Source organism: Dama dama, chromosome 30 (genome assembly GCF_033118175.1).
Source record: "Dama dama isolate Ldn47 chromosome 30, ASM3311817v1, whole genome shotgun sequence".
NCBI classification, from domain to species: Eukaryota; Metazoa; Chordata; class Mammalia; order Artiodactyla; family Cervidae; genus Dama; species Dama dama.
The window spans coordinates 7020117-7043578 of record NC_083710.1 but is presented as its reverse complement, the minus strand read 5'-3'; the positions used below and the strand labels follow the sequence as shown (position 1 = coordinate 7043578).

At 38.2% G+C, this 23462-nt stretch overlaps 1 protein-coding gene across 3 annotated transcripts in view; it reads right to left on the bottom strand.

The window, feature by feature from the left end:
- DIAPH3 (diaphanous related formin 3) overlaps positions 1 to 23462 on the bottom strand; it is a 535934-nt gene that overhangs the window by 451631 nt on the left and 60841 nt on the right. For all 3 annotated transcript variants that reach the window (XM_061133813.1, XM_061133815.1, XM_061133814.1), the window contains one exon: positions 9920 to 10024. In XM_061133813.1, the coding sequence (XP_060989796.1) occupies positions 9920 to 10024 (105 nt within the window). The remainder of the gene's footprint in view (positions 1 to 9919; positions 10025 to 23462) is intronic.

Below are 23462 nucleotides of genomic sequence, written 5' to 3'. Positions count from 1 at the left end.
AAAAAAGGTCCTGGTCACTGTCTGGTGGCCCACTGCCAGTCTGATCCACTACAGCTTTCTGAATGCCAGCGGAACGATCACATCTGAGAAGCATGCTCAGCAACTCAAAGAGTCGCACTGAAAACTGCCTCACTGCAGACAACACTGGTCACTAGAAAGGGCCCAGTTCTCCTCCACGACAACATGTGACCGCATGTGACACAACCAACCTGCGCATCGGGTTACGAGGCTCTGCCTCATCCACCACGCTCACCTGACCTCTCGCCCATCGGCTACCTCTTCTCCAAGCATCGCAACAACTGTTTGCAGGGGAAATGCTTCCACAAGCAGCAGAAGCAGAAAATGCTTTCCAGGAGGTCACTAAATTCCAAAGCATGGATTTTTTTGCTACAGGACTAAACACTTATTTCTTTTTGGCAAAAAATATGTTGATTGTAATGGTTCCTATTTTGATTAATAGACATGTGTTTGAGCCTAGTCACAATGATTTAAAATTCAGGGTCCAAAACCACTATTACTTTGGTATCAATCTAATAGTAAACGCTGCTGCTGCTAAGTCGCTTCAGTCTAGTCTGACTCTGTGTGACCCCATAGACGGCAGCCCACCAGGCTCCCGGGTCCCTGGGATTCTCCAGGCAAGAACACTGGAGTGAGTTGCCATTTCCTTCTCCAATGCATGAAAGTGAAAAGTGAAAGTGAACTCACTCAGTCGTGCCCAACTCTTTGAGACCCCATGGACTGCAGCCTACCAAAAGAATATAGAATGTAATGGCTATATGCTCCATGTAAATATAGTATAACAACAAAAACAGTTGAAGATGTGGACAGTAAATGCAAAAGAAAAAACTTTTAAACACAGACACCTATTTTTTTCCTTTGCTGTCTCGCCACTGAAAAGGTCTACAAACAGTAATTAACCCACTAGCAGTAAGTATCCTTGACAGCCAGATTGTTCTTAAAGTATTATTTCCCACCAAAAGAAATAACCGATTCCAGGTATAGTGTGGGAAAAGAGGGGAGTGCAGGTCATCTTATCTTACCAGATAGAAACAAAACAATGTAAAACAGCAGGGTCACCCCAAAATGACTAGGAGCCAGCTGGACAAGATCCCACTGGTTGAAGATGGGACAATTTGAGCTTCATTAATAATATTAATAATAATAATAAAGGATCACCTTTATAGGATGATAGGGTACCAATTCAGTATCTTGAAAACTGGCAAAAAGAATCAAGAATTTATCCTAAATTTCCTATATCACATGGTAATCAGTATTTGAGAGAAAATGTCTCTTTATAAATATATTCCAACTAATAAATGAAATCAAAATTACAGAATTTTAACTATACCCTGTATATGAAGTAACCTCTGATACAGAACATACTCCTACGGTCCTACCAAAGGGATCAAACCTGAGTCTGATCTAGCCTCTGAACTAGCTGCCATTTTGCAAGGAAATAAGAAAGAAAGATAAATATTAATGTCATCACAAGGATGCAATCAGTAAAATCCAGACTGCCTTAGATAAAATAAAGGGATGGAGAGGAACTTGAATATTAAAACACTGTTAAAGATATTCCAAATATCAAAACATAAGCAACAACAAACGGTGTCTGGTAATACAATTTTTGGTGATAAGATTAAAGAAAATCAAGGAAGTATTTCCCATAAAAGTCAAGGTAGTGATTTAAGGATAAAAAAGCAAAGTTTGACAGGGTAAATGATGGAGTTTCTAAGATGGCTGCCAAGGTTCTGTTTATTGATAAGTGTGATTTTCTTACAATTCATTAAGCTACATATTTATTTTTCAGTGTTTTTTATAACTGTGTTTTACTTTACAATAAAAAGGTTTAGAAAATCAGAAACCCTAGTTTCTAGTCCTAGTTACTATCTGGAGGTTCTCACATACTTCATTTGCAAAATGTTGAAATGCTCTTAGATAATTTCAGACCTAAGTAAAAGACCACCTGAGTAAATTAAAAAATTTCTACTATATGAAAGAGAATAACAAAAACAGCAAAATGATTTTTAGCTCACTGATCAAGGCAATACAGCTTTCCCAAAGGCTACCAAATAAAAAAAAGGACTAGTTTAACAGTAATTGTGTACAAGGGGTAGACAAAACCTTCCCCAGTGGCTCTAGCGGTAAAGAACCTGCCTGCCAATGCAGGAGGCATGAGATGTGGGTTCGACCCCTGGGTGAGGAAGATCCCCCTGGTAGAGGAAATGGCAACCCACTCTAGTATCCTGCCTGGAGAATCCCATGGACAGAGGAGCCTGACAGCCTACAGACCACGGGGTCGCAAAGACTCAGACACGACTGAGCAACTTAGCACACATGCATGCAGACACAAAGACTTCTGAATTTACTTTTGGACAATTTCATACCCCACAGAATCCCAAGGACAGAATATTATACCAGTGAGGAAACGGCAGTGTATCAGGGAAGCACGAAATCAGGAAGGAACGCCTTCTGTACACAAGATGACCATCCCACTATGGAGTTTTAAGCATGGACAGGATTTATTCTCTTTAGGAGTAAGTGAGAACTGAAAGTATGTCTATTAAGTGTTAATACAAACCAGATTTAAGAGGAGTTTAAATTTATTGCCACCACTGAAACTTGAAAACCAGGTACACCCTCTCCCTCGTTGCTAGGCATCTTTTTCCAAAAAGACCAAGTTCTTCCATCTGTTATAGGAGATAACCTTCCCCTACTTTGATGATTTTTCACAAGAGGCCAAGGGTCAGAGAATTTCTTTGTAGTTACAGCATGCCTTTGAACATTCATTTTCACTTATACACAGGCAAACTAGCCCAGAACCCACAGTTGCTTGATGACAGCTTCCCGAGTAAATGTTCAGCATGCTCAGCCTTTCAATCCTACTAACTTCTAGTCTTTGGTTGAACTAGGGTTCCATGAAGACACCTAGTGATAAGGCTCACTTTGTCCAGTCCAGCAGTTCTCACCCATGACTGTACTCGGGAATCGCCAGAAGAGCATTACTAAATACTCATCCCTGGGTCCCACCTGACTTGATTGAAAACAACAGAACCCAGACATCAAGACGTTTAAAGCTCCCCAAACGATTCTAATGGATGTCAAGGTTGAGCACCACTATTCCACTGTTCCTCAAATAAAATTCTTTTCTATTCTTTATTATAGATTGTTTGTTATTTCCACTGACATACTTTTCCCCTTCATTCACTGAAAAACAATCGTACATACACAGCATTTTTCTCCATTTTTCACTTATTCCTTTAGAACCATCCCTGCTTTCAGAAGGTCCATTCCATACAGATACCTGCTCTTCCCTTTCATCTACATCATAATCACAGGCCTCTTCTTCCTGGCACTTGCAAAGTTTTCACTCCTTTTGCAGCTATCAGACATAAGATTAATTATATTCATAAAATCTAAAAAGTAATCATGAACACAGCAAAATATCATAGATCAAGCAACAACTCAATAAGCAAGATGAAAACAATCTCAGATGACCTCTAATGCCACAACTGGTAAAAGCACCACTAACCCTGTCAGGCTCTAAAATTCTAGTCAATTTTATTAATAAATAACAGTGTTTCTGTATCTGATGAATCTTTTTTAAAGTGCTATAATAAAAGAAAAAATGTCTTAACTAACAGTAACATTTTTTAAAAACCAAAAATATACAATTCTAGTTTGAATCCAATATAATTTCTTCCTATTAAAAAAGAAAAGATCACCGTCACCTTCATATTCATCTCCTGCCTAAACAAAAACACAATACAGTAACAACAGAGAATACAATACACCACTGGTGCTGCTCAGACAACTCATAAGAAAGCTGGATGAATTTGAGCTGTTGGAAGATAACTTTAGTTGTACATAAATAAAACCTGCCCTATAAAGGCACAAATGGAAATGAAAATGCCAGCTAAATTAGGAAATACTCTCAACAAGAAACTGGTCCATTGCTCCGAGGCTCTGAAACTTTCCCTCTTCAGCAACCAAGACCTGGAGACAAACAGGCAAGGTATCCCACGAGCACTGATGGCGAGTGTCTAACACCAGGGACCAGCACACACTTAACCGAGCTTTTATGTTGCAGGGGTGCTCTGATCAAACCCCAGACCTGAATGTAAGCCAGGAAAACCCATGCTAACGCTACCAAGAATGTGTAACTAATTATGGTTCATCTAAGTTTCTATTTTTAAATAATAATGACAAAAAGTGAGACAACTTGATTGACCTATATCTGACAATGTTTCCCAAATTAACATATGAAACTGAACTCTAAAAAATAAAATGCATACTAAAAGGTATGAAAATAGCCTCACTGATATTAAATATTAACAAATCAAGTCTAGATTTTCTACCTAGAGAAAAAGCACACATACAAATGAGCATACAACTGATATTTCCTCAAAGCAGTTCTTTCCTGATCTGATCAAAATATGCCTAGAAGGCTGACAACGCAGAAAACCACTTCCTTCGTGTTTGAGAAAGTCTATAATCCTACATTTAAGAACTCAATGTACACTCAGTCATTTCATCACACTTTTTGAAAAATTTTGTTACAGTCTTCTGTGTACCTTTTAAAATTATGTTCTGTAAATAGTTGTCATTTATATTTCTTACTAAAGAAGACTAAAGAAGAAATAATATTTAAGAAAGAATTCAAGGAGTAAAGTTAAATGCCAACCAAACTTTTCTAACAGAGGAACACTTGCAGCCACTTGATTCCACTCTAGACCTGATAACCTAGGAAAGAAAAAAATTAGAAACGAAGTCAAAGGAAGCTCGTAAACTTCCAGGAGCATTTATAAAAGAGGATTTATGCTTCATTCCTTGGATAAAGAAACCAAATAGGAAAAATCAAGACACAAATAGGGAATGAAGGATGAATGTTTTCGTTAGACACCTTAGAAATGTGAGGTTGGGTCTTTTCATTTCACGAAGTCCACCTAAAATGAGCTTGTTACCTGTAATGGGGACAGATTCCAAAGACATATGGATGGCAGGGTGGGGGAAGGGAGGCACGGGCTGGGGAGCCTGTAAAAACTTTTGATTCCAAGCTAGCACAATCCTCAGGAACAAGAAGTATACATTTTTAAGAAAGATTTTTAAAGCATTATATCTACAACCAAAAAAGACTATATACTGACAGGTGTCTGGTTGTAGTCTGTATAGAAGTGAACTTGCCTGGACAGTGTCGTCATCTCAGTATATAAAAATAAGTTAGGAAAAAGAAAAAAAAGATGAATGGTTCTTCTTAGAGACACAGCGATTCTTAAAGACATAAAAAAGGTGTTTCAGTACATACAGTAAAACACAATCTCCCTCCAAACTCTTCAAATGTCTCTCCCTCTCCCCCTGAAACCCCAAGTTCCCAGGGCACCAGACGCCCCTCCGCCCTGTCCCTTCTCTCTGGACCCCCTGATTCCCCCCTCGTCCCAACACCAGATGCCCCTCCGCCCCATCCCTTCTCTCCTGGCTGGGCCGATTCCCCTCCTCACTCCCTCTCACCAGCTCTGACCTTCTCCTTCTTCCAGAGGGTTTGCTTTCACTTTTTTTTTTTTCTTTGTAGATAACTTTTTTTTTTTTTTCATTTATTTTTATTAGTTGGAGGCTAATGACTTTACAATATTGTAGTGGTTTTTGCCATACATTGACATGAATCAGCCATGGATTTACATGTGTTCCCCATCCCAATCCCCCCTCCCACCTCCCTCCCCATCCCATCCCTCTGGGTCATCCCAGTGCACCAGCCCTGAGCACTTGTCTCATGCATCCAACCTGGGCTGGCAATCTGTTTCACACTTGATAATATACATGTTTCAATGCTATTCTCTCAGATCATCCCACCCTCGCCTTCTCCCACAGAGTCCAAAAGTCTGTTCTATACATCTGTGTCTCTTTTTCTGTCTTGCATATAGGGTTATCATTACCATCTTTTTAAATTCCATATATATGCATTAGTATACTGTATTGGTGTTTATCTTTCTGTCTGGCTTACTTCACTCTGTATAATGGGCTCCAGTTTCATCCATCTCATTAGAACTGATTCAAATAAATTCTTTTTAATGGCTGAGTAATATTCCATTGTGTATATGTACCACAGCTTCCTTATCCATTCGTCTGCTGATGGGCATCTAGGTTGCTTCCATGTCCTGGCAATCTGAGGGAGCTAACGTGAGATAGCAACTTAAACTGCTTTCACTTTCTGAGACACAGGTTTTGGCCTCTCAGGTTGTCTCCATTTTGAATCACCACAAATCCACCCTGAAAAAGCCTAAAAGTGGAATAGCAAATTCTTTCTTCTCAACAGATGGGAAAGAGATTTTTACTAATGCTCTGCAACAGGCTGGGCTTCCCCAGTGGCTCAGCAGTAAAAAAATCCATCTGCAACAAAGAAGACAAACAGGAGATGCCAGTTCAATCCCCGGGTCAGGAAGATTCCATGGAGTAGGAAAAGGCAAGTGATGTGAGCTTAGTTGTGTCCAACTCTTCTTTTTTTTTTTTTTAATATAAATTTATTTACTTTAACTACTCTTTGAGACTTATGGACTGTAGCCCACCAGGCTCCTCTGTCCATGGCATTTTCCAGACAAGAGCACTGGAGTGGGTTGCCATTTCCTACACCAGGGGATCTTCCTGACCCAGGGATTAATCCACATCTCTTCCATCTCCTATACTGGCAGGCGGATTCTTTACCACTAGTGCCACTTTCTTTTTGAAATAAGTGTTCTCCAGTAATTCCCAGATGGTGCTAGTCGTAAAGAACTTTCCTGCCAATGCAGGAGCCTGAAGAGAGGTGGGTTCAATCCCTGGGCTGGGAAGATCCCCTGGAGGGCATGGCAACCCACTCCAGTATTCTTGCCTGGAGAATCCCATGGACAGAGGAGCCTGGAGGGCTACCGTCCATAGTGTCACAAAGAGTTGGACTGACTGAAGTGACTCAGCATGCATGCATACATTCTCCAATAAACTTGCCGCTAAGCATCTAAGGCGAGTCATTTACCAAGAAATGGCCACCAAGCCTTGCAGTGACTCCAAGGATCTTTTAGATACTTCTTTGGATAGAAAGAGAACTTTCCAGAGGGAATTAAAGAGACAGCCCACATACACAAAAGGACACCTGGACGGCCTACAGGATGTTTACAGCAGCAAAGCAAAACCCAGCTCAAAGCAGCTTCAGTAAGAGCAGACATCACCTTCGTAAGCAGAGTCTGGCACAGGCCTGCACGGAGCCAGAGCAGCAGCTCCACGGCGTCAGTCGCCGAGCCCCGCACACCCGGCCCAACCACGACGGCAGCAGGGAAGGCAGCTGCCGGCTCAGGTCCAGGGACAGCGTTCTCAGAAGCCGCACCAGAGCCGGCCATCAGACTGCACGGGCCAAGAGGCCCTGGGAAGGTAGAAACGTTGAGCATGGCATTTTTAGCTTCTAAGTATGATATTTGCTTAGTACATTTTAATAATACTTCCTAACTGAAGAAATTCAGTTGTACTATTCGGCCACCTAAACCGAAACTTGTAAGATCTTGAAAACAATCTAGTTTGACTGATGGCTTTTTTAGTGTTTTCTTTTTTTCCCGCTATTTTAAAGTCAAGCTGATCTACTTCAGGGCTAATTTAAGGGTTAACATTGCTAAAGCGTTATCAAATCACCAATAGTAGGCATCAATACTATCTTCCAAAAGAGAATATTAACGCTTACACACAAAAGAGAATCTTAAAGCAAATTCTAAGGCTAAAATGGTTACATCTGACACACACTTCCCACATTCTCTCTAGAACAACCTATCTATGAACTCATTGCTTTTCTCAGAGAAATTTTTTCAGTACTCATCAACCTAAATATACTGGCATAACAAAGTCTACATCCTAGAGTTAATGAATGTGTTTTTACTTCCATAGCAAAAACAGATGACTGGTCAGCTTGAACTCTCTACAATGTTAACCATTTGCCAAATTATTCAGAACCCTTCTAGGAGAGTCATGACCCTTCACACACCAATTAAAAACTTTAATCATACTTCAGATAGTTAATCTATTTCAATTCTGATAATCTAATTATCTAATTCTGGTAAATAAATTCCAAAGCAAGTCCAAAATAATTAGAGGATTAAAGTTTAAAATCAGTGAATGTGAGCTGAAACAGATCCACTGTGTAGAAGTTCAAAATGTTCTGTTCTATTAAAAAGTTTGTTTATCTGAAATTCCAGAATTAAACTGCACTACTATGCCAAGGTTTTCTAAACCAGTTCTAACTAATGTATTATCTCCTGTAATTATATTAAGTGGATTCACGCTTGTTGGATTTAAAATTCTCTAACAGGAGACTCTGCCCTGATGACTCTACAGAAAACAGTTACACCATCCCCACCCCACCCCCCCCCCGCCACACTTCACCTCCCATGACACGCTTGTGTGTTTGTCACGTGTGTCCCATGCTGCTCCACACAACACAGTGACACACCTTTCTAGTGCTCAACCACTAGGGCCTTAAGTAGTGCCTTACGTACAGACACTTAATAAACACGTTTAGTGAAGGTCTCAGAAATGCAGACTAACTAATAAGAAATTTGTATTTTACTAAGGTACATTTACTTATATTTTTAATTGTGTTTTGTAGTAAAATGATTTCAACAGTAAGAATAATAAATCACAAAGAAAAATAAAAAATAAACAACTGCTACTACAAGAGGCAAGCACCAGTTAAAAATCTGTTATGTTCTAATCAGTTAATTTAATTCTAACAGCAAGCCTATGGTGAAGTTAGTATTAGCTCCATCTTATGTAGAAGGAGACTGAAGATCAGAAAGACAAAATCAGATGTCCAAGATCAAACAGAAGATAAATAGTCAGTCTAAAACAGTCAGTCTAAAGCCCCACTGCTAATTTGTGATGGCTGAGTATCATCGCGGAACAAAAGCAATGCACATCTCAGTGGCAGGATGCAGGGCCCATCTATAGAAAGAGCTGGGAAAAACAGTATTCAGTGAATTCCACAGCCAAACATCAGACTGCCAAAAAATGAGACATGCTTAAAAATTAAACATCACTTGAGCCTTTCTTCCAAAAGAAATACCTGAGTCACTGACTGGCCTAGTAGAGGAGTGGAGCCACAGTATAAATAACTCACATTCTTGTCCACTGGCCTTAGGTTAAAACACCCCGTGAAAACAAGTTTGTTTAGTTATTTTTCTCCAGTCCAGTTCTATTTTATGTTCCGCCAAAAGCATTCTCTACTGTCTTTTTACTGAGCCTTGCTTCCTCATTAGCTTCCATTGTATATTTTTCATCCAATCCATTTAGTCACAATTCTATGACTGGTCAAGCTCATTTGTTGTTCCATGAAATAAATTCTATGTGCCAGTCATGGTTCTCAGACATTTAGTCATTACTTCCACCCACATATTTCATGTTTCCCTAGAAAAGCAGCAGCCATGCGGAGACGTAATGCTGCTCTCACTGTCTACATTTACAATTTGTGAGAAGCTAATTTTATCCACAGGGAAACTCACATTAAACAGATGCCTCCAAGCCACGATTATGCATTCTGAGTTAGGCAGTTGGAGTCAAATCAGTCTCACTTTTCTACAATACAAATATTATCCTAATTTATAAGTGACATGAGAGATCAATGCCCATCTTAATTTACTAACAAGGAGAGATGACCTAAAGTGAGCAGACCAAGCAACCACAGCATTTCTTAACACTGTGAATGGCTAAAAAAAAGCAGTTTAAAAGCCATAAGGTAAGAAATACTTTTAAATTAAACAAACTTACTGTAATACTTGTACCTTTAATTATACATCCAAAAGCTCTCTGATTACAGTTGCCCACACACTTAGGTACTTCATTAGACAAATGTATTGTTCGCTGTACTACGGCAAGTTTCAACAGTATTTCTCAGCCTGACAGCTTTACTTACTGTCTTGGAAGCAGTATTAATGTACTGCATCACCATTTCTTTCTTGATACCGAAGTCCTTTTCCCGCAATGGTGCCTTTTTATCTTCATTTAAATTCATATCTTCCTGGAAAACACAATTAAAAAGCCTTGTTTTAGAATCTAAGTAGAGCAGCAATTCTACATACACAGTGAAACAGAAAATCAATAATTTGTGACTAAAGCAGCAGTAATTGTTTTGGAATGATTTCCATGTAGCTCTGCCTGGAGGAAAAAAGAAAGAAAGAAACTAGAGATAGAGAAGAGTATTCTAGATCATTTGAGCAGGTAAAATACTTACCAGAAAAACTTTTAAAATTCACAACAGGCTAGTAAAATTACACTGACATCATTATAGATAATAAGACAGTTGAAGATTTCTGCCTTCCATAAACATATTAGGATTCACAATTTATATATAACTGTGAAATATAATTATATAAAAATATATAAGCTTTTTTTTCACAACAGTTGCACCTAAAGCCATCTCGCACCATTCTGAAAGCACTGTTTCACGTAGCATAAAAAGTAAAAGGTAAATAAGCCAATCCCTTTCCAGATTCTGATAAGCTGCAAGTACATACCAAATACCTAATACTGATCCCAACAAAAGGCAAAGCATTCTACAATTTGAACTGTCACTTCTTCACCCCAGCAAAGAAATGCAGTGTTAAGTGCTCAGCCGTGTCCGACTCTGCAACCCCATGGACTGCAGCCCACCAGACTCCTCTGTCCATGGGGTTCTCCTGGGAAGGATACTGCAATGGGTTGCCATGCCCTCCTCCAAAGGATCTTCCCGACTCAGGCATCAAACCCGGGTCTCCCACATTGCCGGCAGATTATTTATTTACTGTTTGAGCTATCCAGGAAATCTATCCCTATCAAAAACATACATTAATTAATTTATTGAATATTCTAAATCACATAAAAGTTGCTCTCATGAAAAGAGGTACCACCTAAAAACCTAACATTTCTTAACAGCACCATTCAAAATAAGGGTTTATGTAACCTAGATCCTGCTATAGGTCTAATTGTGACTAAAAAAAACAAGTCAAGAATATCCAGATAAAGATACGAAATGCGACCAGAATCTATCAATTAAGCTGCTTAAGGAAAAGGCTATTCTGACAAAGGAAGGCAGGCCGAGGTAAGACAAAAGGGGCTGAAGGAGAGAGCAGTTCAAATGGATTTCCTTCTGACCTTAGCCTTGGGTCATTTGTGTGCAACGCTAAGGCATCTGAATGTATATAAACTCCATATCCACTCAGAACTGGGCCCATAAAAGTCAGGGCTTTGGATCACCTAAGGAGGCTGAAAGCTAAAATTTTTTCTAAGTTTTATAAGGGTGCTACAATTCAGATGCTACAGTTTATGCCTTTAGCTGACTCAGGTTTTGGCTACCAAACCTTTGAAGCACTTAAAAGTCAAAATTCCCTTTATTTCACCTTGATATAAAATTTAAGATCTTAGAAGTTGTTGCATTTGAAATTCCAATAAAAGGTAGTAATTAGTAATGTCACTCTTGGCTGTTCAGGTTAGAAACATCCTATTATGTGAATAATTATTTATTTTCTTTTTTTCTCTCTAAGCCAGTGATTTTCAACAGGCCTTAACACTACTTAGGAAGCATTTTGGAAATGTCTCAGGGCATGTCAGTTGTCACGGTGACTGAGGTGATGCTACAGGGGAAAGGTATGCTAGACATTCTGCAACACATGGACTACTCCTGCACAAGGAATGACCCTGCCTCCCACTGAGAGATGCGCAGAGAGAGGGAGAACCATCATCATCTGAGCCTAGCCTCTAATTCAGGGAAATCAGACATACAATGGAATTCAGAGGTAAGTTGTTACATATTTAATACTTTATATTATATATCTTTAATATATATTGAATTTTCCAAAAATCTAACTACTGTGTAAATCATAGTTCCAGTTTTTGTTTTAAGCTTCACCATCATTTGTGCTTCATTTCTGAAATTCAGGTATCCCAGAACAATACTGCTTGTGGTATCTGAATCAACAGAAAAGAACAACAGCTATATCCACCTACATTGTAGCTGTTGGGCTCACAGTGGCATGAGGCAAAGATTCCAGAATGTGACTTTATTGTGCCTTTTTGAGTAGCCAGTGGCCAACTGTTTACATTATTCCCTGGTGGCTCAGCTACTAAAGAACACTGCTGGTCATGCAGGATACACAGGAGACGCAGGTTTGACCCCTGGGTCAGGAAGACCACTGGAGAAGGAAATGGCAACCCGCCACAGTATTCCATGGAAAATTCCTCGGACAGAGGAGCCTGGCAGGCTATAGTTCATGGGGATCACAGAGCTAGACACAACTGAACACACACACACATACGGTTTTATTACATACTGCAGTAACGTAATAAATTGATTTTTTCATTATGAGTGAAGATAGCTTATATGATCTATAAAAAAAATTTAACTAAGGAAAAGTAGCCAGGAAGTTAAAGAACAATTGTTATAAAAGGTGAGAGTGGTTTCATAAGAACATCTGTTCTAAATTATTCACTATGTTTTTTAGTTTCTATCTAATGGCCAAACATGACCCAGCCTCTTTAACCTGCATTTAAAATACTTAATAGATACAGAAAACTAAAAAACAGAAAGCCCATTACTGTGACTGAAATCAAAACAAAATTGTAAGACGGAGACTTGTAAGAAAGAAAAGGCTACTGCTTTCTTTCGTGAAATGCCTTTTCAAGATGACCTGAGCTTATACACAAAAGCTGTATATGTGGAATTAAGGAAGAAACCCAGAACTGCTATAAATAAATTAAATTATATATATATGTACATTAAAAAACAACTGCATCCGGATTCTCACTTGAGCCTGCAATGCAGTGGGTAGCAGTAGTCCCTAGATGGAGAGACAACCTTGACAGCACCCGAGTCAGGCAGCCATTGTCTGCAGAACACGGCTCCCTGAAGCCACGGCTCTGGATTAAGACGGCAGCTGTGAGCCACCAGGAGTCACCACGCACGCCCGCGGGCGCCTGTACCAGCCACGTGAAGGGGGTCTGAGGGGGCAGCAACGGCGTCCACGACACCATTTGAGAACAACTTACTTAGTATCACAACGAGGTTACTTTCTAAGCAGAGCTGAGTAATACAGAGATCCTCATGTACGGCTGACACAAGTAACGTAAACTTCTGCACGTTTACCAATTCTCCCCTTCAAACAGAGGTCAATACGTCTATATACTGCATGGACACAAAAGGACACCGGAGTAACGGATTTTATAAAAGCCCTAAAAACAGTTCACTTCCATATATGCAAACAATGATATATAATTCATTAAATACCTATAATAAATAAAATGAACAAATGATGCATAGAATACATAACTGTACAAGGTCTGAGGAATACTTTGAATGAGACTAATACTTCCATGGATATAAGACAAATATCTATTTCCTTAATGGGAAAAGCCTTATCAGTTGGCTATTTAACAGAATATATCTCATTCAAAAATATTTTTTGAGCAGTTATCAATCAAAACTTCAGTTTTGATCAGTCCAAAGAGTAATTCTCAATTTTGTTGCTAAAGTTCTACTAATGCCTTAGTAACATACATTATAAATTAATTCATTTATAGCACTACCTTCATATACATGTTTAAACACAATCTTTTGCCTGGGGAAATTGGGAGTTGCAGCACCAAAAAGTAATTTCCCTCTAGTTAATTACTTTCTAATTAAAAACTACACCTAAATTGAATCACTGTGCTATTTCACTATGTGAGTCTGACTGGCACTAGGGACAGATTTCAAAAACACAGGGAAGAAATACTGAAGGAAAAAATATTGAGGGGCATGATACAAAATAAGCAGGATTGTTGGAAAGTGTCAAGAGCATCAGAGATGAAGAAGTACCACTGATGAGGAGGTGAAAGACACACGGCAAACCAAACACAAGATGGGATGCTGGGCTGGATCTCAGAAAAGGAAATGCACTTCAGTGGGAAAACTGCCAACACCTGAATCAAGTCTGTGGTTTAGTAAGAACCAATAGTAATTTCTTAGTATTAATAACTGCACTAAAGTTATATAAGATGTTGGCATTCGAGGAAGTTGGGTGAAGGGTAGAAAAGAATCCTCCATACTATTTTTGCAACTCTTCTAAGATTATTTCAAGATAAAGTTCTTAAAAACTAAATTAAAATATTCACAAAAATTCTGCTATAGAAAATAACTTGAAAAGAACAAGAAAAATGGAACATCTCACATTTTTTAATATAGTAATTTTGGGGGAATTCCCTGGCAACCCATTGGTTAGGACTGTGCACTCTCAGTGCCAAGGGCTGGGGTCCAACCCCTGTCAGGGAATTAAGATCCCACAAGCGCACAGTGAGGCTAAAAACAAACAAAAATATATATAGCAATTTTTTAAAAGTCCATTACATAAAAGGAGCACATTTGTAGGATATTTGGTTACAGTCAATACACACAAACTCGATAGAGGAGAGGGAAGTAAAGAAACCACTGTTGACAAATCTGAGTCAGACAGATATTAACAGAAGTCCATCAGAAACCTAATCAGGTATCTTTTGGAATTTTCCAAAACACGAAGTGCAAGTTGTTGACATGTCCTCCCATATCCATTCCAAAGGTGATCTGTGAACCATCCTTCTCACTCACTCTCCTAGCATCCCTTGCTACATCTTTTCACAAGGACCGTGTTTCTAACCCTAAACAATGGTTCAATCCAAGCCAGGCACTGTGCTACAACACTCAGAAGCACCATTTGTTTAGTACTCAGTAATAACCCTTCGGGTTATGTACTATCTCCTCTTTACTGACTAGAGAAGTGAGTCGGAAGGAAGTTCTCTAAGCTGACGGTAAGCCTTGCAGCTCAGATTTGTGCCTCCATTCTTATTTCCATATTATGTATCTCCATGATCTGAAGCCCCCCTTCCCTCGGGCCTAAGGCCATCTCACGCCCTCAGGAGCGGATTCCCCCTACTGCCCTGCTGTGACACCCCCCCTGGCTTCCCCACAACCAGCAACCCTCATTTCCACTTTCCTCACTAGTGGTCTTCACGACCACACCTGGGCCTTTTGTTTAGAAATGGTCCTACCTCGAGTATCATCATCATCTCCAAGATCCTCTTCTCTGATCACAATCTTCCATCTTTTCACTTCTCCCACTTCCAAGCCACCTATTTCTCGACCTCAGTGAAACCTCAGTGTTATGACACACTCCATTTTCTCCCAAGCAGGCTAACTCTGTGGTTCACCTGCTCCTCTAACATGGATGGGAAATCACAGGAATCCCTCCTCACATTCCCTGAAGTACTTACTTCAAACTGGCCATTCTCCAGGAGCTATGAAACCATCACGTCTACCTATCATTTTCAGTAAGCACATTTTAATTTTCTCCATGAAAAGGAATACACCATCAACTTCCTGTTTGTTCTATTACCAATTTATTTGCACACTCATTCTCCTGTACCAACTCCTGTATCGATCCAATGATAATCCCACTCATTTACACTCTGGATCCTCTTTCCTCTCCCCTCCTAAAAGGGCACTGCACGTCAATTACCTTGCTTCCATCCCATTTCACTAAATTCTCCTAGCTTGTTGGGTCTCATTATATTAAGATGGTAATCCTTAATGGATTAAAAAGAAAAAGAAAAAAGCCTCCCCTCGACCCTAGTTCTCCTTTATATATGCCTTTCTTTTTCCTCCATCACAGATAATTTTTAAAAGATTTTTTTTTCTACACTTGCTGTGTCATTCACAATGCATATACTCTTCAGATATCTATCAAATGAGATATCACAAAAACTCCCAAATAGAATTTGCTAAACTTCTTTTGGAACAAACATGAAATGCAGGTAATTTTCTGGGAGCTGGAGCTGGAGCCAGAGATAATAATCCGAGTCCGAGACTAGAACAGTGACGGAAGCCAGGTCCAGCTCTGGAGGCAGAGTCACGGCTCCAGGCGGTGGCACTAGCATTGGCCAAGCTAAAAGTCCATCATGTCTTCAGGGAGCACTAGCAGAACCACACGCAACCGCTGACCTAGGTCAGTCTACGCATGGCTGAGCCCTGCACAGCAGCCCCTGCTTGAGACGTGAATAAGGCTGAGATACCGCAGAGACCAGACTGGGTGACTCTGTGCGGCGCTGCGTCCTCTTAGAGGAAAGAAGGGCCACACATTTTCCTAACCTGCACAAGAACACCAAATGGGGAGCTGTGGCCCTGACCTGGAAGCCAGGTCAATGACGTGGAGTCAAGCCCTCAGCTTTGATGATGCTCCAGAGAACTCTTTCTATATGTCAGATGGGGCTGGAAGTTCCCACAAACCAGGATAATCCAAGTTTGCTACTATCTTTACATACCTTGACTCCATCCTTGGCTAAAAAAACACTGACACAAAATATATATCTTTCACATTTTCTTCGGCAAAACTGAGAAAGAGAAAAAGATGTAATCTTAATACTCATGCGCATACATGCAACTAGTGAGCACCAAGGAGTAATCAAGCAGAGAATGGCAAACAGAAAGTGGACATGTTTTTCAACTGAACTACAAACATTAGACTATTTTCATTCATGAATGTGGATTTTACAAGACAGCATGCTCATTAAATTTACATACATCAAGTTGAGTGGGATAGTTAATGCCATGGAGAGTCAGACTAAATTTAAAATGATTGACTATTTGGAGAATTAAGCGAATATACAAGCAGCAAGTTGAAGATGGTCAGGTGCAAGGAAATTCACCCAGAGCGGAAAAACACTACAGACAAACAGAAGCATGACTAGAGTTATAAAACAGGAGCTAGAAAAACAGTACAACAGTGGATCAAAACATCTGTATGGATGAATAAGCAAAATACTAAAATGTAAAAACTGGAAGCAGAGCAATACCCAAATCAAACATTCTTACAAAGTCAACAGTTATCATCTGATTTCAATAGTGTTCAATGCTTTGTTCCATGGGTTAAAGCCAAAATAATTGTTCTTGGCAGCAGTTTTGCTAAATTTTTTTCCAGTACAGCCACAAATTGGTTAAGCATTTTAAGAAGTCCACAATGATCCCCTAATTTCTTCTCCTGAGACCTCAGAGCTCAACATACTATAAGCACAATTTTACGCATATTTCTTCTAGAAGTGTGATTCGATGCTTCCCCACGCTGGAGTTCAGCTTCCCCATCACACAGTGTCACAGGTCTTGCTGATGCTTAGCCTACTAAGTGGTGGTCTTAGCACCAGGAGTGGTGTAGCGCCCAATGCAAAATCGAAGGCTTCATGATCTCATTCCAGATAATCACATACTCTCAAACAGTGTACAGTAACTGAATCTCACATAGCTCTGCAATTTAATAAACTGCATTCCTAGATTAAGCTAAAGTAAAATCAGGAAACCTGTGAAAGATAAATACAACCAAAACCCTGGAACTTGGAATTAACTTTATATTACTACTTTATATTCAAGATGCCCAAAAATGCGCTAAAACTATAAAAAAGCTTTTCTTTCTTTGTCCATCATGTTTACTACATCCTTATATAAGTGTTAGTTGCTCAGTCATGTCCAACTCTTTGCAACCCCATGGACCGCAGCCTTCCAGGCTCCTCTGTCCATGGGATTCTCCAGGTAAGAATACTGGAGTGGGCTGCCATTCCCTTCTCCAGGAGATCTTCCCAACCCAGGGATGGAACCCAGGTCTCCAGCATGGCAGGCAGACTCTTCACCATCTGATCCACCAGGGAAGCTCATGTTTTTATATAAACCTTTATAACAATCCTTTCATTTTTATACAAAACTATGATTATGAAGAGTCAGTTTTTTGGTTTCACCAATAGTGGGGTTAGATTCACTTTTCTATTCTCAATGTCCTCAATCCAATTAAAATTAACAGGAAATCAGATGGCTAGCTCAGTAACAGGACTGCAGCCAGAAAACAGCCCTTACCCAGAGGTTGACAGTGAACTCATAAAATTCTTATTCAACCAAATATTCTAACTGGAGCTTACACAAAGAGTTCAAACTATCTCCATTTGAAACCAAATTTCAATTTAATCTAAAACCAGTATCAGAGATTAACAGACACACAAGAAACTTAAGTATCATTTTTTCACATACTATAAATTTCAGCAGAAGAAGCAAAAAATGAGAGGAATATGCAGCAAGCTGCTCAACTCTAATTTATTTTGGAATAATCTGGTTGGAACTGTTCAAGCTTATGCATAAGCACCTACAATCACAGCTGTTACATAGTCCAGCAGAGAACAACACTGCTACTTATAAAAGGGGTATAACTCACTTATTTGCTCTCCACAAACGGCCATTTCTTCATAAACTACGTAAAGAATAATAAAATGGTCATCTGACAAAACACAAAGGCTGACTTCCCTAGAGAAGAAAATCAGACTGAAAAAAAAAAACCTTTACCATTGGAAAAGGCTCTTGCATACTTCCTAATAATTAGCGAAAGCGGAATCTTAAACATTAGCATAACCTTTATCCTTTCAAAAATCCCCTTTCTAATCATTTGACTGGGTCGACAAACTCCCACCAGGCAAAATCCAATGCTCCTAAATCATTTATTTTCTCATTTATCTGGATCTAGAAGAAATAACATGGCACTGACATTATCCCCCTGACAAACACAACCCATGAATCAACTTGACAATCGCCTTACACTTCTACCCTCTCTCTCCTCCTCCTCCTATTTGGATTATTATTTGGATTGCTTTTAAACAAACTTACCCCAAATTTTTCAATTTCTACATAAAGGAGAGGGAGAAAGGTGACAACTAATAGATCAGAACAAAGCATTACCATAGACCCTCTCTCATTTTATCTCGTGAACCCAAAATATACTTTTATAGTTTTTAAGAAATAAAAAAAACCCCACAATACAGAAAAAGTAGATTTGTTAAAAATGCTAATGCTTGAAATAAACAAAGTGCTAGTAGGAATCTATAGCAGTCAATAAGCACTTAAAGAACTAACACAAAGGAGTCCTCCTTGGTTTCTGTTCTTTCAGACTTCTGGTGACCCTTAAGACATCACTTACACATCAAACACAATAGGTATTCATTCACTTGTCTGACTGAAGAAATAGCTAAGCATAAATCCTTAACACCAACTACGAAAAAGGAAAAAAAAAGATTAAAAAAGAAAAATTATCTTTAGCATGTGCCCAAAGAGTGACAACACTGAATAAAGATAGCAAGATGAACTCTGCTCCCAGCAACCTTACCAAAAAGTATCAAATTCAATTTCATTAGTTCACCTGAGCTCTTCTTTTTTCCTCTGGACCTTACATTTCAAAGACATCTGAATTGACTACAAAGCTAAGAATACAAAGATATCTCAGTATTTAACTCTATGTGTACTTATTTATCTTTTCTTGCTTAGACATGGTATTCACCAGAGAGAAGAAACAAACCAACTCATTCAACAATTCATGCAGCATACTCTGTGAAAGCATAAAGGGAACAAAGGGGGACAGGTAAATAGTCAAAGCCCATTAAAATACAGTTCTTATGAAAATATTAGGAAATTGATCTAATAAAATAATGAATAAAACAAATTTATCATACATAGTCACTCATTTGATCAGTAATGGATGATATACTCAATTTAAAGGATAAAAATTAGCAGAGCCACGCATCTATCTTATTGGAAGAAGAGTCCAGTGAAGGGCTGGCCAACTTTATTCAAATAACTGAAATGAAAAATGAAAAAAAAATTCTTTACTATATATTTTAGGAACAGGGAAAAAAAAATATTAACTCTTTTCTGGGGTTTTCTACTCAGTGCAACCAAAGGAAAAAGAAAGGAATAAGAACGGAAAAAGATGTAAAAGTTAGCCACAGATATCCTGATTATATGCATAGAAAAATATGAGGAACTCTACAAATAAAAACTGAGAATTCAGAAAGATTACTGAATGTAAAAGGCAACACACAAATTAATAATCTTACTAAAAATTTTAAGTTGTTAAAAATATTAGTTACATTTTAGAAACAAACCAAGGTATAAATCTTATAAAAGATACAACCTCTAGGGGGAAATTATAAATGTTACAGTTTAGGAACAGAAAAATATCTAAATAAATAGATACATATATCCAATGTTCACAGGAAAATTTAATATCACAAAGGTATTTATTCTATCTAAATCAATAAATTTATTGCAATTCCAATCAAGATCCCAACAGGATTTATAATAAAACTTAATTGATTGTAAAATTAATATAAAATCACAAAGCGGCCAAGAACAGTCAGGATAATTTTGAAGAGAGCAAGGAAGTCCTAGATATCAAGGCTTATTATATATGTTAAAGTATTTAAGACAATGGATGTAACTGCAGAGCTAGACAAATAGAACAATGAGCAAAGTCAGACCTCAGAAACAGACACAGATATGAGCACTGACTTGATATATAACACTGGAGATATCACAGATGATGGACAAGAGTGCCTATTCAGTATAATATTCTATTATATTAATAGTGCCATTAATATAATAGAAAAACTAGTTACCCATGTAGGAATAATACTGTCTCACATCAGACTTTAGGAATATAGAGGAACAGACCTATGATGTCAGCATAGAGAAGGATTTCTTGAAAAATATACTGATGATATATTTAAGACTATTTAAAAATCAAAATGGAGTAACTATGGTTCAGGCATCCAAATGGAGCCAGACCATTATAGATGTGGTGTTAGACACATTCCTGCATCATTGAGAATGTGAATCTTCTCTCAACTTTAACAAACTCAAGAACACAACCAACCACCTCAAAACAGTATCTGCTAGCTGCACCTTTGTAGTTTTCTAACAAAAAACAAACCTCACTGCATTCTGGATCGATTCCTTTAGCTCTAAGCTTTGTGCTCTGTTGCCTTGCTTAGTCATGCTAGCTCTGTACCTTTGTAAAAAAAATGTTGCCTATGGCCTGAAATATACCTGGTAGCCTATTCTTAAGGCTCTACCTCCCACATTTAACCCTTAAATGTATAACACTTTATAACTGGGCTTTCCTGGTGGCTCAGCCGGTAAAGAATCTGCCTACAACACAGGAGACCTGGGTTCAATCCCTGTGTTGGGAAGATTCTCTGAAGAAGGGAATTGCTTCTCACTCCAGTATTCTTGCCTGGAGAATCCATGGACAGAGGGATTAAATATTTAATGCTTAAATGTATAACATTTTCATTCATATAGAGAAAAAATGTTGAGGAACAGAAATAACATTTGTCGTTGAAGATTTACAGGAACCATGTGGACAACGGCAAGAACAAAGAGTTTCTGCACCAACAAGTCTGCAATAACCTCCACCTCTTTCAGTATAAGAGCAGCATGAAGTCTAAATCAGATAGGATGGTTCTCTGGGGCCCTAGTCCACCATCTTTTAGACCTGCTGGCTTTCTGAACAAGGTCATTATTCCCTGCCCCAACAGCTTGTCTTTCCACTTAGTGAGAAGCAAGAAGCAAGTACCAGCTTGGACTGGGTTAACAGGTTCAAAGTCCATCCCCCTTCACAACTATAGAATCATTTCAGACCCCAGCCTATCCCTGCTCAACAAGCACCCTTACTTCTTTCCAATTCCAGTTCTAATAACCTTGCAGGATTTTTTGCCTTTCTAAGCCTCCCCCAATTTGTAGTCCAAGGGAACGTAATTCAAGTGCTCTTTGAATCTGTATCTCCTGGACTACAGTCCTAACAAACACCAATCTTTATTCAGTCAGGTCTCTGTTTCTCTGAAATGCTGGTTAACAACACAAAAAGAAAGATGGAATTGAAAGGAGTACACCAAGTATTTCAGTTAATTGCATGTGTTCTATTCTTTGTTGTATACCTCAAGGAGGAGGCTGGGATTGAAAAAGCACACAAAGTATTCCAATTAATATATAGGTTCTACTGTCGTTTGTGTACCTCAAATACCCTATTTAAAAACAACGCCACTGAACAAAAGTAGATCCAACTTTATAATATATCTGATAATTGTTTCAAAATTAAATTTTGAATGGCTTTAGTATCATCTGTAGTATGTTTCCTCACACTAAAGCTAAAATATGTATTAAATAGCAGGTCATCTAAGCTCTTAATGCCAATGGACACTTCAAACACACGCTTAAGAGACAATGCTAATGGCAATCGATAAACGCATTCTCTCCTACATTACAATAGAGCCTGGTAAACATATTCCCAAGAAAAGATTACAGCACTACTATTCATACTTAAGTACTTTGTGCAATTTTATCAGACCATTTCTTCCATGCTTACAAGTGATGACAGGAAGTCCAGAATTTAAATAATTTTTTTTCAAAGTAATTCTGTCATCGCTGGCACTCATTTAATGCCTGTTGATGATCACAGCTTGATAGATGACCTTCCAGCTTTTGTTCTCTCAACATATAGTGAAAGTGAAAAGACAAAAAAGGTATGAATACATGAAACTTCTCTTCCTATTCATTATTTTAACATTTTTAAGTTATCCAGCAAACCCAAATTTGATAATTAAAGTTTACTACCACCAAAACATAGAATTGAAGGTGAAAAGAAATATCAAATCTTAGACAAAAGTTAGAAAGATACACTTAATTCTACAGGCAGTTATTTGAGATGATAAACCAGGTGAATAATGCTACATGGATTTAATCTAGCATAGAGACATATCAAAATAATAAATAAAGGATAAAACTGCACAAGGGACTTACAAGTTCTGAGGAGTAAAAGATCTGGACACTGATCATTTTAAGTCACTGATGAAAAAAACTACAAAAAACACAAATAAGTGGGAAAATATCCTGTGTTCAAATTAGCGTAATTAAAATGTCCATCCTATTCAAAGCCATCTATATATTCAATGCAATGCTATCAAGATTCCAATGGTATTTCTTATAGAAAAAAAGAAATAGAACCACCAAAGACTATGAATAACCAAAACAATCTTGAAAAAGAACAAAGTTGGAGACATTACACATCTCAATTTTGAACTATATTACAAAGCTACAGTAATTAAAACAATACAGTACTTGTATGAAAACAAACCCAGAGAACAACAGAATCAAGAGTACAGAAATAAACCTATGCTATATGATTGACTAATATTTGAAATGGGAGCCAACTGTACTCAATGGGGAGAGACAGTTTCCTTAAAAAAGAAGGAAAAACTGGATAATCACATGCAAATGAAAAAGAAAGAAACTGGACCCCACCTTATACCACTCACAAAAATTAACTCAAAATGTATTAAAGACTTAAATGTAAGACCTGAAACTCTAAAACTCCTAGAAGAAAACATAAAGGAAAAGCTTTTCCATGTTGGTTTTGGCAATGAGCTTTTTGAACATGACACCAAAAGCACAAGCTACAAAAGCAAAAATAAATGTGAAGAATTTTATCAAATTAAATAGCTTCTGCACAGCAAAACAATTTTTAAAATCAACAAAATTAAAAAGCAACTTGTAAAATGGAGAAAATATTTGCAAGCTACACATCTGATAAGAAGTTACTATCCAAAATACATAA